This window comes from Xiphophorus maculatus, chromosome 4, assembly GCF_002775205.1.
Source record: "Xiphophorus maculatus strain JP 163 A chromosome 4, X_maculatus-5.0-male, whole genome shotgun sequence".
NCBI classification, from domain to species: domain Eukaryota; kingdom Metazoa; phylum Chordata; class Actinopteri; order Cyprinodontiformes; family Poeciliidae; genus Xiphophorus; species Xiphophorus maculatus.
Window position 1 is genome coordinate 25,935,925 of NC_036446.1, and position 13,434 is coordinate 25,949,358.

General features: G+C 38.1%; 1 protein-coding gene across 3 annotated transcripts in view; it reads left to right on the forward strand.

Moving 5' to 3' along the window:
* The window catches only part of itga11 (integrin subunit alpha 11), a 58,161-nt gene extending 51,049 nt beyond the window's left edge, over nucleotides 1-7,112 (forward strand). For 2 of the 3 annotated variants that reach the window (XM_023331727.1, XM_023331728.1), the window contains 9 exons: nucleotides 1,667-1,743; nucleotides 1,841-1,924; nucleotides 2,113-2,203; nucleotides 2,304-2,417; nucleotides 3,823-3,906; nucleotides 3,995-4,105; nucleotides 4,225-4,320; nucleotides 5,403-5,516; nucleotides 5,777-7,112. In XM_023331727.1, the coding sequence (XP_023187495.1) occupies nucleotides 1,667-1,743; nucleotides 1,841-1,924; nucleotides 2,113-2,203; nucleotides 2,304-2,417; nucleotides 3,823-3,906; nucleotides 3,995-4,105; nucleotides 4,225-4,320; nucleotides 5,403-5,516; nucleotides 5,777-5,887 (882 nt within the window). In that variant the 3' untranslated portion in view covers nucleotides 5,888-7,112. The remainder of the gene's footprint in view (nucleotides 1-1,666; nucleotides 1,744-1,840; nucleotides 1,925-2,112; nucleotides 2,204-2,303; nucleotides 2,418-3,822; nucleotides 3,907-3,994; nucleotides 4,106-4,224; nucleotides 4,321-5,402; nucleotides 5,517-5,776) is intronic. The other variant, XM_014472720.2, reaches the window with a different exon arrangement.
* The last annotated feature ends 6,322 nt before the right edge of the window (nucleotides 7,113-13,434 follow it).

Here is a 13,434-nt window from a genome sequence, read left to right on the forward strand (position 1 = left end):
CTGTCAGTTTTTAGGGACATGGTGCCTGAAAACAGGTCAGCAGTCCATCACAGATCCAACACAGAGCCAAACAAACAGTGCTAGAGCCGATTTTAAAGTCTCCACTTAATATGACCAGCATGTTTTTTCAAACTGTGGGAGGAAACCGAGATAGCAATTGTTTCTCTGTGTTTCATTTCAGGTTTGTTTTTTTTAAGAAGTAACATAACTCACTCACATGAAGAGTATCATCAGTCATAGCGTGCTCATCACATTTGTTTGGTCTTAATAAATACAATAAGGTCACCGTCTTCGCGCTGTCTGTGGTTCATCTCAGACGAGCCTCTCCGTGGAGGAGGGAAGCTCCGGTAACCTTGTTGTGAATTCCTCTGTGGTCAGACTGGATCCATCAGGATTTCATTATGCCACAGAGGATTGTAAACAATGCTTGACTCGACTCCGCTCCTGCTCTGTGTGCCGATCATACCATCGCTGCTTGACAGTCCCCGGTTTGGTTTTGCTTTTTTTGGGGGGGAACATATTCTAATCATTCGCTTTTTCCGTCTCTGTTTCTGTTTGTTCCCTGTAAGAGTTTTGAAATGCCCTGAACTAAAGGGATTTTCCCCCTGCTGTCTGTAACACCGACTGTGTAAACGATAGCCTGGGGTTAAATCCAGAGAATACAGCAGGTTATTGCTGTGTGTGTGCTAAATCCATCATTCAGAGCCTTTACTACCGGGAAGCGTAGATCTGTAAAATAGCTTGTGGAGACATTTCTGACTTCAATTAATCAGAAAATTATCAAAAAGCCTATTTATATTAACGATCCATTTCCAAAAGGAATGACTGTAGAATATTAGCATTCAGTATACTGTACAGAGAGTGAAAACTTCAAGCATTTACCTTTGTTTATTTGGATGCTTTCGACTTAGAGCTGATGAAAACTCCAAATTCAACTTAAAATTTAAATATGACCAAAAAAACTGAACATAAATGTTATCTTGTGACCATGATTTGAACGACACAATCATGTCGAAGACTGCTGGCTCTCCTTTAGACACCAATGGGTGGAGGGTGGCCAATAAAGGGTCATTGTAAAAGAACCTGGTTGTTCACAAAAGGATGTATTCAACCATATTAGTGGAAGGAAAAAGTATTTTTAAAAAACAATCAAAGTTACACAACCAAGTCCAGCCAAGAGTTGAGAGCTGAGTTAAGCCACTCCTGAACCAGACACTTAGAGGTTGATGCAAGATGTGTAATGCACTAGAAAATAATGAGCATCAAGTCTGAAGGAAGAGTGGAAAAGGCACAAGATCCAAACTGAGGACCAGTGAAAAGCTTCCCCAGTCAGTGGTGATTTGAGAAACCAGGTCATCTGCTGGTCTTATGGCATATAGTGTTCAGTACATAGAACTGAGAAGACTGACATTTCTGTCGTATGTTTTTAACTGGACTTCTGCAATATTTGAATATCCTGAGAAAATAAATGTTGGTTTTTATTAGTTGCATAAATCTTCAAAATGGTAAATAAGCGCTTGACGTGCATCACTTTGTCATGAATACAAGTTTCACTTCTTGAGTGAAGTTACTGGAATTAACTTTTAAACTTCTTATCTACTTTATTTTGATGCATTGTTGTATCTGCAGGGTTTTAGAAAGAATGTTTGTTTTTTCCTTGCTGTAGGTGTTGTTTCGCCTGGAGTTTGAGTTCAGTCGTGCCGTCTTCCTGGACCACCTCAGAGTTCTCCTGGAGGCCAGCAGGTACAAACTACCCGCTTTCTCCATGTAACGGATCTCTTCTAAACATTGTTTTCTACATTTATGAAAGACAAAAGCTGTGTACTTGCTCTCTCTACAGCGATGGCGAAGAAGTCAACAGGGCTGATAATGTTAATGATATTTATTACTCACTGAATTATGAGGGAGACCTTCTCTTTACCAGGTTTGTCAAATTCCTTAACTTCTCACCAAACAGTTGACATTGCTGAAGTGATTGCTGTTACTTATTTATACTTGGAAAACACAGAATATATTTGTTAAGTTCAAGTGAAAATGAAATGTAAACTTGAACTAAAAAAAAACTTAAAATTGTGGGGTACCTCTGTTTATTTTTACTGTTTGCATCAAAAGGGACTCAAACCCGACACGCTACGAGATCAAACCCGAGCTCTCGCTGGAGGAGCCTGGAGTTATCGGCCCTCCTTTTAACTTCACATTCCAGGTGAGAAGGAATTTTTATCACCTCCTTATCTTTAATGTATCATACTGGGAGACAATTCACACCATTCACCTCTTTCTTTTTATCTCTGTGCGACTCTCAGATTCAGAACCTTGGGTATTTCCCGGTTAGAGATCTACAGCTAAACATCGAGATACCAGAAATGACACAGAATGGGAACCAGCTCCTGCAGATATTTGACTTCTACATCGACGAGGTGAGTTCACAACCCGGAAGTGGATGTGTTTCATTTAAATGACAATTACATGGCCGTTGCAAATGTTTAGGAATGATGAACAAATGTGATGGTCTTTGACGCAACCCAAAAAGATTTATGTTTAGTTTCAAACACACACACCGTCTTGTAAAAGAAATTGATTCATCTTGATAAATAGCTTAATACTAAAGATCTTTAAAAGTTATCCTTTGGGTTTTTGTTGCCTTTTAACTCATTTTTAACTGCAGAAAAATTCTATTTTAATGTTAAAAAATTGACTCTGACCCATGAATCAGAAATTTTCCCTATTTATTTATTTATTTTTTTCACTCCTTCGCTCCTCTTTTAAGGTGAGTCTCATGGAGTTATATCAACTTAAAATGGTAAACACCTGCTGTATCTGTAGGATGCTGCATCTCTCAGGACTTTTGCTGTCTTTGAAGAAGTTTTGAACAACATGACTCTATAAATTGATTTAGACTGACCTCTGTTATGCCTCTTGAAGTCTCTTGATTTGTCTTCCATTTAACCACTTAGCTGATTTGTTAAAACACTTTTCAACATGGAGCCATGATCACTTACTAGAACCAGATCGAATGTCAAGGCAAAACAAAACATCTTTAAAGGCTCTGTGGCGACAATTGATCATGACCACTTTAAAAGATTACAAAATACACTCTGGTTCTTTGAAAGCAAATCGTAAAGAAAAAGGAATGACTTACAATTTTGCACACTCGAATTTATCTGGTAGGCAGTTTTTTTTTTGTTGTTGTTTTTTGGGGGGTTCTGGGGTATCTCTACATCAAATCGAAATACTAGGAACATTCAAAGTGTTTCTTTTAGTTTCCACAAAAAAGATCAAAGAACTATTAAATCTGGATTGTGTGTCTTAATGAGTGTACTGTATGTTCAGTGAATTTGTCAAAGTATGTATGATTTTTGTATGACTAGATGAGTCTAAAATGCAATGCAGACTTTAAAAACCTCAATATAGACCCTCAGTATATCCAACCTGTGAATCAGACACCAGTTTTAGTGTTGTAGATTAAATCCAGTTGATTTATGTTGCACTAATTCAGAGTAAATATCTCCAGGTCTACAGTTAGCTGTTCCTCCAGTGTTTACACAGCGCCCACCACAGAGAGGCCCGCCCTGGTCAAAAAGTCATATCCTCCATAACAACATACACCAGTGGCTGCTCTTTGATTATGTTTAAGTTTGTAACGTTCCAAGATGCAAATGCTTGGATTTGACTGGAATCAGGAAAAAAATTTGGAAACTGCAAAGCTGGGCGAAAAAAAAAAAAAAAAAGAAAATAATTTTTGCTTACTGTAAACAAACATTTCAGGACACAAGTTCATTAATGATGTAAGAAGGCACCTTTACTTTATTGTCCCCCCCTCAGAGAGACGGCACACGCTGCTTACCGCCTCAGCACATCGCGCTGAGCAGAGCTTCTCCGGAGGATCTGTCCCGCTTCTCCCGCTTGGTAAAGTAAAATGAGAACAATGATAAACTGCAACCACAAATAATAGTATTCAGCTTTGTCATCAACCTTAATTCGTTTCTCCACTCAGAACCAGTCCAACACACTCACCGTGCCAATCCAGTGCACGGTCAACGTAGCCTCCCACAGAGACATCGGAGTTCGAATCACAGGAGCGCTGAGGATAGACACGTTACACGCAGTGAGCTCTTACCGTAAACGCAGCACCAAATCGCTGTTCAGCTCACTGTTGGCTGTTTTACCTCTCGTGTGAGACTTGGTGGTAAAATAGTGGCTGCATGCTTTGATTTTTGTCTCCAGCTGAAGTTTAAAGTCCTGGAACTGATAACGAGTGCCTCAGTGGAGCTCCCCTCTGCCAGCCCCATGTTCCTACATGAAGAAAAGCCTGTCAGACATGTGAGTCAACAACTGCTGCTGCTGGAAACGGCTCCTGCCCCGGGTTTGACCCAATCCAACTTGGCTTCTTAAAAACATCCGACTATGATGAGTGCTTTTGTGTCTTGGTTTTCTTTTTTCTTTTGGTTTCTTCTGTTTCAGGAAAGCAGCCTTTAAAACCATTTTCAAAAGAAAGTAATATTTATTTTTGTCACTGACACATTTTACTGACTGAACGTTAACTGTAACAATAACTATAAGGAGCACAAACACAGATAGGTGTAGGTGTAGCCACTCTATGAATGTCCCTGTTTGAGGGAATTTGCTTTGTGGTGCTGAGGGACCGAAAGGACCAGCAGCACATGCTGTCAAGGTATGAACTTAAAAGTTGAACTTTGCTGCCATCTACTGGTCATTAATCATTGTCATACTCCATTTCCTCTTCCTGCTCGTTAAAGCAACAGTAAATATTTTTTCCACATAAAAAGTGGTAATGTGTGTATAATGACATTATTTGAAATTCATGATTTGTGGAAAGTGCAAATCATTAATATTTAAAAACGGTGAATCAAAGGTCTACAACGATCCTTTGTCGTGTGTGTGTTTTAATAACGAACAGAACTGAACAATATTTGTTTTTGGCAAAAGCGTAACTTTTATTTAAGGGGTTAGCAGCTGTGATCATAGAGAAGGCAGCACATAAAAGCCCGCTGTCAGATCTATTGTATTAGACTGAGATTACTAAAAAAACAAACAAAAAAATCTGAAAGAAACCAAGAGAAGACTGATCTCTGCTGGGAACAGGCTGATTTATTAATGCTGAGGACATTAATCAAATCAACCTCACTCATTTAGACGTCTGCAGAATAAAACACACACATATATCTACCAACATAGATCCCAACCCTGAGTGTCACCCTCACTTCTCAGTCCTGATTAACATCTATCATCTTTCATAGATTGCTGTCAAACATTGCTAATGTTACATCTCATATTGCATCATGTACACAACACTAAGAAATATTTATATTAATCATATAATGAAGCATCAAGACACCTGAATGTTTTCGGTGAAGTGACATGTTTCTGATGTTGTTTGACAGATAATCCTGGAGATCAGGAAGGAGGGAGATTACAGAATCCCTACCTGGATTATTGTTGGCAGCACACTGGGGGGGCTCTTATTGTTAGCTCTTCTCAGCCTGGCTCTGTGGAAGGTAAGGTTCTCATGTCCCGCTTTACATCTTGTCATCAACTACTTAGTTTTCCAGCGTGCTTCATGAAAAGAAATAGTTGTGTTTACATGTAATAACAACAGATCCTGCTATGAAACTATATAAGAGAGATGTAGTGGTTTAAATTGAGTCCCTCATGCTACTTTATGCTCATTGTTTTGCGTAAAATGTTTGTTTCCTCAAAAACATCCCGAAATGTTACCACGGCAAAGTCAGAGCGTATGCATGACGTGTATTTCCAGCACGAAGTCGTAACCTTGTTTCTTCGTATGACCGATCGTCCGTGCAGCTTGGCTTCTTCCGGAGACAGAAACGGAAAGACAAGGAGGAGCAGGAGGCCAACGGCAAAGTAGCCGAGGAGCGGTAACGCAGGCTGAGTGAGTCCTGCAGACACCTTTCCCACAGGGGACGAGACACTCAGGGACCACCTCAACGCCCCCCTCCGGCCCCGCCGCTGCCCAGCCCCGCAGTGGCTGGGCCGCATGTCCGCTGATGCAAGGCTTTATTCAGTGCACTGGACCTGTCCCGCGTCACCAGCCTCTGACCCTCGAGTCAGCACTGTCGCACTCACTCAGCATTCTTGCACTGGTACAAAATCGGTCCCACTTTTTTTTTTCTCCGTACTCCCGCTGCCTGTGGTGCCGTCCCGCCACAGATCTTAGAGCTGTGGTGGTATTTTTCTTCCTGGCTTCATGTAAAAAAAAAAAATAATAATTTAAAAAAAAATGTAAAAAAAAATAATAATAATTTTAAAAAAGCGAATGGAACTGTTTCTATTAATTTGGTTCAACGTTTTTATGGCTACTTCCTGTTTGTGCATATTTATTTAACATTAATTAATAAGAAAAAAAAGTTTGTACCTAATAAAACACCTCATGGGTGACTCTCCACCCAACCGATGATGCCGCTGTCAAGGCATTACATAGTAATAATCCTCATTGTGTTTAGTTGTCAGAATCTATGAAAGAAGAAAATGATGTTTAGCTTTCAGACTCTTTTCTTTACTTATAGAAAAGGACGCACCTGAATCCTGCATCCTCAAACACAAGATGCTCTTTAAATAATTTCGATGCACTTTTTTTTGACATTGTACAAAATGAACTTGAAGTTGTAAATAACCAAGTGCCTTTTTAAATTCAATTTCAGTATTAAATTTTTTATAATATTTCCACATTATATATAGCATTCCTTTTTTTAAGTTAAGCAAAAAATAAAAATAAAAAAAGCAGCATTGTGCTACAGAATGATCACAGTATGAGACGGTTTCATGCCTTTTATTGTGCACTGCATCAGAGCAAAAGGTGTGCATGAAATACTAACTTATAAGCAGATATTACAAATGGGAATATAGAAGACACATATGGATCCATGTGTTTTGTTGACATGATGTGGAAAGCTGTAATATGGTCAAACATTAATCATGGTTGACCTTTACTTTTGTCTTTATTGGTTGTCTAATGAGTTTCGGCTGCAAATGGACTGGAAATGTTCCTCTCACATCATTTCTGTTATTAAAACTTGTACCTGTTGCTGTACAATTTGAAAGAAAAGCAAAGAATAAATTGCTGTGGAAATGGATTTGTTTGTTGTTTTTAAAGCGCTATCACAATGTTCTGCCGAGACGGTTGGGAGATGCTTACCAACTTACAATTCTAACTAATTTTAAAACTTTTACTACATGGTAAGAGAATATTGCTGTTTTTAATCAAGGTGACTGACTTCCGGAGATTATTTCTGAACAACGTTACAACAGATCAGTTCTGTAGCTTAGTTGCAAGTCTTTAATATTTTAGAATGAAGCTATAAAAACTCTCTGAAACTTGTGTTACTCATTTCGTGTTGAGAAAGCTCTGAAATGACCTTACAAATGTCATGTCAGTATCATTTAAGATGTACTTTAAATAACTTAATTTTCATTTCATAAATAGATCCATGGCTTCATATTTGTTACAAACCCTGTTTGTAGAAGTTGGACCAAGTATATTGCCTTGCAAAAGTATTCAGATCCTTTTGGAATGTTTTTATGTTTTATTATTTTATTTTTCAGCAATCTGCCACACCACAACTTTAAAATAAATACATCCTATTCTGTTGGGACTCTATAATAGAACAGTGCAGATTGGCACATAATTGTGAGCTGAAAGAAAAGTAATAAATCTTCTAATATTTTGCTAGTAAAATCTAAAAGATTGAGAAATCTAAATGAAGTTGGCACAATTGTAATGTTATCAAGACATGGCCATCCTGGGCAAAACAACACCTCATCATTCCCAAGGTGAAGAGGTACAGTAGGGGCAGTATAATGCTGTGGAGATGTTTTTCTTCAACAGTTAAGGAAATCTGGTAAGAGTTGATGGGAAGACAGATGGAGACAAATACAGGATAGCCCCTGTTGGAAACTTGAAGTAGACTGAAAAATGCTTGGCCCCGGGGGCCAGACTGGCATCAGGGATTTCCCCAGTGGGCCGATGAGTGAGCGGGTCAGTGGTTTAGCCCACGGGGAAGCTGTCACGCTTGCCCCGTTGTCACGCAGCAAGCTGTTGTTTTCACATTGGAGTGGACCTGCAAACGCATGGATGAACACACAGGGTGAGTCAGAAAAACTGACTCACGCTGTATATATACATACTGTATATATACTGTATATATATATGTACTGTATATATATATATATGTATATATACAGGGTATGTATATATACATATATGTACATATATGTATATATACACCACGCTCTGCCCTCTGTGCTCTTTTGCACCTCAAACACAGTAAGATCTCCTGCTTGTTACCATTTTACTGTAACTATCTCTCTCCTTGAAGAATCTGTCTACCTACCCGGCTAGAAAATATTGACAAGACTTAAACTCTGGGTGTAGTGTTGGACTCAGACTTGAACCTTCAGAGACAAATAAAATAAAGGCAATTACAAACTGGGCCCTTTATCACCTGACACTTTGTTTTTAAGTAGATTCTGTTTTATTCATTTCCACATTGACACCTTAGGGCTTGAGGTTAAGTGGCTCCATGACACTTGAATGCAGGGCCGGCTCAAGCCTCCATGGGGCCCTAAGCGAAATGTGGTTTTGGGGCCCTCTAGTTCTGCTAACAACGTGGCCTGGCTGCAATCAGTAGTCCGATCATTCACTGCTATAAACTTATTGCATCTCTGGTAGTGCTGTTTACATTATATACATGCATAATAGGACACATTTATTGGCCAACTGATTTATCGACCAGTTGATTTCTGGGCACCGATTTCCTTAATTTTGGGGGATGGTGATCGGCCGATACTTACATGTGAAGTTAACCTTATCCCCTAATCTTATCTTCGTCAGCAAAGGTTTAAAATCAGCCTCTGTCCTCTTCTGCTCTGCAGTGAGAGGTTTGACTGACAGACCGGCCCACCAGGTCAGGTCTTCACGTTTACAGTTAACAATATTCATCCCAATGTTGCCAACTCAGCGACTTTATTGCTATATTTAGCAACATTTCAGACAAAAAAAATTCATATCAACCAAAATCAAAATCAGCAGGTCAGGCTCTGCTGATCGGCCAGAAAACTGCAATCGGTGCAGTTCTACACACATATTCATGATATTCTTTGATTAAATAAATTTATCTTAAGCGTAACTCCAATAGCTAAACATTTAATTTATACCAGGTGAGTATTTCTCACCTGAGAATGTAGATTGGAACTGGACTGATTCTGAGCCTTCAAATGATTTTAACAGAAGTTTCACATAACTTAGAAGTTGATGTAAAAATAATGTTTGTTTTAGCCACAAAATGATGAAGCTCAGCAGCAAACAACAAATCCCCAACTACAGCATGGAGCAGCTCATCGATGTAGCAGCCATGTAGCCTGACGTAAAAACATTTCGCTAGACAATGTCAAACATTGAGAAGTTTTAATTATTGTTATCAAACACGGCTGCTTAGTTTGCTTATGCATTGGGCCGGCCCTGCTTGAATGAATTTGGTTCATTTGGATTTGATTTACAACTGGCTTGGTTGCTTTTCATTTCTGTACAATAAAACGATTGATCAACAGATCTATATAAAATATCACCCAGGTGATATCCTATGTTTGTATGACATTAAGTGGAGTGCTGGCATTCAAATTTTTTCCACCCACATCATTGGAGCCACTGGATGTCGATGAGCAGAAGGCTGATACGCAATCTGAACTTCCTGAACATCTGACAGAACCTCCGTTTGATTGTCTCCATGCCACAATGCAAGTCATGCAAAAATATCCTCAACCAATGACTTAGAGCTTATGGGCACACTTTTCAGTAGAGCTGTGTTTCAAAATTGGCAGTACATAATTTTTTTTTTCTTTTTGTATCTTAATATTTGCTCAATTTCTGAGAAACTGATTCCTTTTCATTAGCGGTAAACTCAAAATTAGCAGAAATTCACTTTTCAAATATATCACCATGTGCTTTTTGAACTTATTTAAATCAGTTTTACTTGTTGCATTGCTGAGACGAGCGTTTCATATTAATTTGGATGTACTTGTATGAAGTTGAAGTCTGGTGTTTAAATCCATTATGCTTCTGAAAAGTGCGGTTCGATGCGTTGAGGATTTTGTTGTATTGACCTACAGCCACCAGTAAGGGGCAGTGTTTACCAAACGCATCTGAAACTACAGTACAATTAAAAATAAGTCTCCTTTCATTGATTTTATGTATTTGCTGTTGCGTTATTTTGCATGTGACATAAAATGTGTTGATATTATTGTCTTTAGATTATAAATAACCTCTGATGCAAACATTTACTTGTTGTCTAAATCAAAGATTTTAATGAAATGTTTAAGTAAAACATGGAGACTGGGATATGTAGGAAAGTCATGTCTTTTTGCCACTAAAAAATTGCATCTTAAGAGTCATTTTAATCTACTGGCTTACCACATTGTTTGCATCTTTTTTTTTTTTCAGAAATAATTTTTCTAGCAAAGTTACTAAATACTTTCCAGGTTCTCCTCAGATTCAGATGCTGTGTGTGAAACACTGAGACCTGCAGGTGCACAGAGGCAAATTAAACTGTTAATGTTGTTTTCTTAATCTCAAATAACTGTAATAAATTAGGGTAGGTATCAACAGAGAGTCATTTGAGTGGTGGAAGGCTTGTCTGTGCTGCTGAAACCTGCAAAGCAGTTTCACGAGAATACTGCCATCATGAAAACATATTGATCCCCGAGGGCGAGGTTTGTTTTTACTGCCACTGAAAATGATACAGTATACCGTACTAAAAATTATGAGAATGAAAATGACCAAAGCAACCTAGGAGATATGCAATAAATCAAAAATAGACAACTTAAAATTAATCAACGTAATACTTGTTTAAATTATTAGTGATGCGGATTACAAGCAATGTGTGCAAATGTTGCAGTGCAGTCGCTCAGTAAAAAACTGAAAACATCAATGCAACATAAATCCACTTTTTGATTGGCAAACTCAAAAAAGTGACAAACCAGGATGCAGGTGTGATTTTTAAACTGACAATTTAGAAGACAATTGACTCTCAAACGTTCTTCCGCTTTCTGCATATGAAGTACAATATAAAATGTTCAAATTACATTTCATTTCTTCATACCATAAAGGTTTTCTTGGAATCTTTCACGTTCTTAATCCATGTCTTTCAGTCTGAAAGAAGATGCTTGAGGCTAAAAACTATCTCCACTAGACGTGCATATATCACATATTTTAAGATAAAATATCTGCCATAAGATGTACTAGCCTAGTTAATAATTGCCTAAAAAAGCACTTTGCATCTTCACCTGGCTTATTTTAGATGTTTTTCCAGATTCAAAATGGTAATAAAAAGCTTTACAGGGAACAAAATGCATAAAACTGAGCTCTTCAAAATCAGTGTTAAGTTGTCAAAAACAAAATATGCATAAAAATTGTTAGGTACTGGACAGAAATTGAGCTGCTAAGAATATCCAGAAAGCCTGGAGAGAAATGCATCAAGACCACATTGAAATATTAAAGACATTCTGTCTACTTGGAAGTAAGTGTAGAAATCAAAAGCTGTAAGTCAATATAAAAAGTTCTGTAGACGTCTCACTAACAAAAGCATTCACTGAGGGCAGCCTGGGACTGGGTGACACATGCCACCATGCTATAAAAAGTACTCTGTAATGGTATTAGCTGCACCATAAACGAGGCTAAGAGCCCAAAGCTTTGTCATCCTCCGCTAAATCTGCCGTTTTAATTAAACCAAGCTTATTCGAGTTCACTCTTACTAAACGTATTCCCTCATTTTAAGAGCTTGTGAAGCCCCTTTTTTGTTTACACAACCTAAACACACTGAACGGGCAGATTTCCAGCTGCTTTTCCTTCTTTTTTTCCCCATTCTTGGAAAAGCAAGAGGAAGAGTGGAAAAAGTGACCTGACCACAGCATTTTGCAATCACACAAAACCTCTCGACAGCAACGCAGAGGGATGCAGAGGACAAGAAACGCAGACGGAGAAGAGAAGCATCGGCACACAAAGCTGGAAGCCGATCGAGCCATCTGCATCCAGGTGACTCCCTCACCTCCTACCTGCCTGGTGGGCAGCTTTCCTCCATTGTCTGTGGAGGGTTTTCACTTAGCCAAAAGATGACAGATGGAAACTTATGAGCTATCTCTCCTCTGGGTTGCACATCAGTCCAGCTCAAGTGCTGGACTGATGAAAATCATTTTTGAACGGTTCTCTTCAATCTAACGCTCCGTTAAGTATTTATTTCAATCAGCATCTGCACTCTGTGCTCAGGAAGAGATTGACTGCATACATTTGCTTTTTTATTTTTTTTTACTCACAAGAAGCACAACATTCTCAAAGATTTTATAACAAGTACCACCAACCACCAAGTTTTCCAACTACTATCATCTTTGTAGCGTTTATGAGCAGCCGAGTGACAGGATTTGTGCTTACTCAGTTTGCTCACAGGTAGAAGAAAACTTTAGTGGATTGTTTGTATTGCACTTTAGCTTAAAAGTTGAAATATGCAAGTTTGAGGTAAAAAAATGAAGACGGTTCTCGTCAGGCAGATTTCTGTTTCGGAAAGACAGCTTCTCACCAACCACCATCTAAAATTTACACATGCACCTTTTTTTACTCGTCTGTTTTGTATCTTATTAATCCACACATTTCTGTAATGAACATGCTGCAGTGTTTAAATGCATCAGGTAAGAAAGTCACATTCAAAACATTCGAATATACTTTCTGATGAGGCTCATTTGTCAGATTAAAAGCACCAGTTGAAAATAGCTAACTTAAGCATTTAACTTAGCCATTTTAAGATACATCTCTGTATCCTAAAATGATTTTTCTTTAATTGGTCTTTTGTAATTAAATGTCATCTTTTCATTGTGAGCAGAAAATCATAATTAACAGAAACAAAGGCTGGAAATCACCAGTTGGAGTAACTATTCTATATAAAGTTTCACTTGGTAATAAAGTTCCTAAAATAAATGGACTTTTCAATAATATTCAATTGTATTGAATGAGTCTGTACGTTACTAGCTTGTAGTGGTAGTAGCATCTAGGGTGGCCATTTAGCATTTCAATTAGAAAATCCATTACGTTTTTCACTATGTAACATAGCTTGGTTTCATATATTGCTGTTTGGACTTCAGAAGTAACTTCATAGCTCACTGTTACCCACTATATAACAGATAATGGAGGCGAAGTATGAAAATAAATATGTTTTACAGGTGACAGCATTAGAACCATGTCATTAGCGTTAAACCTCTTAAAGATATGTGCACAATTTACATCCAGAAACGGCAGAACGCCACTGATTCAAAACTCTAGCCAATTCTGAACTGTCATTATTATAATTAAAGACAAATGAAAAAGCTATCACAAAATGTAACTAGCTTGGAGCAATAATCAGCCAAATTTTTTTC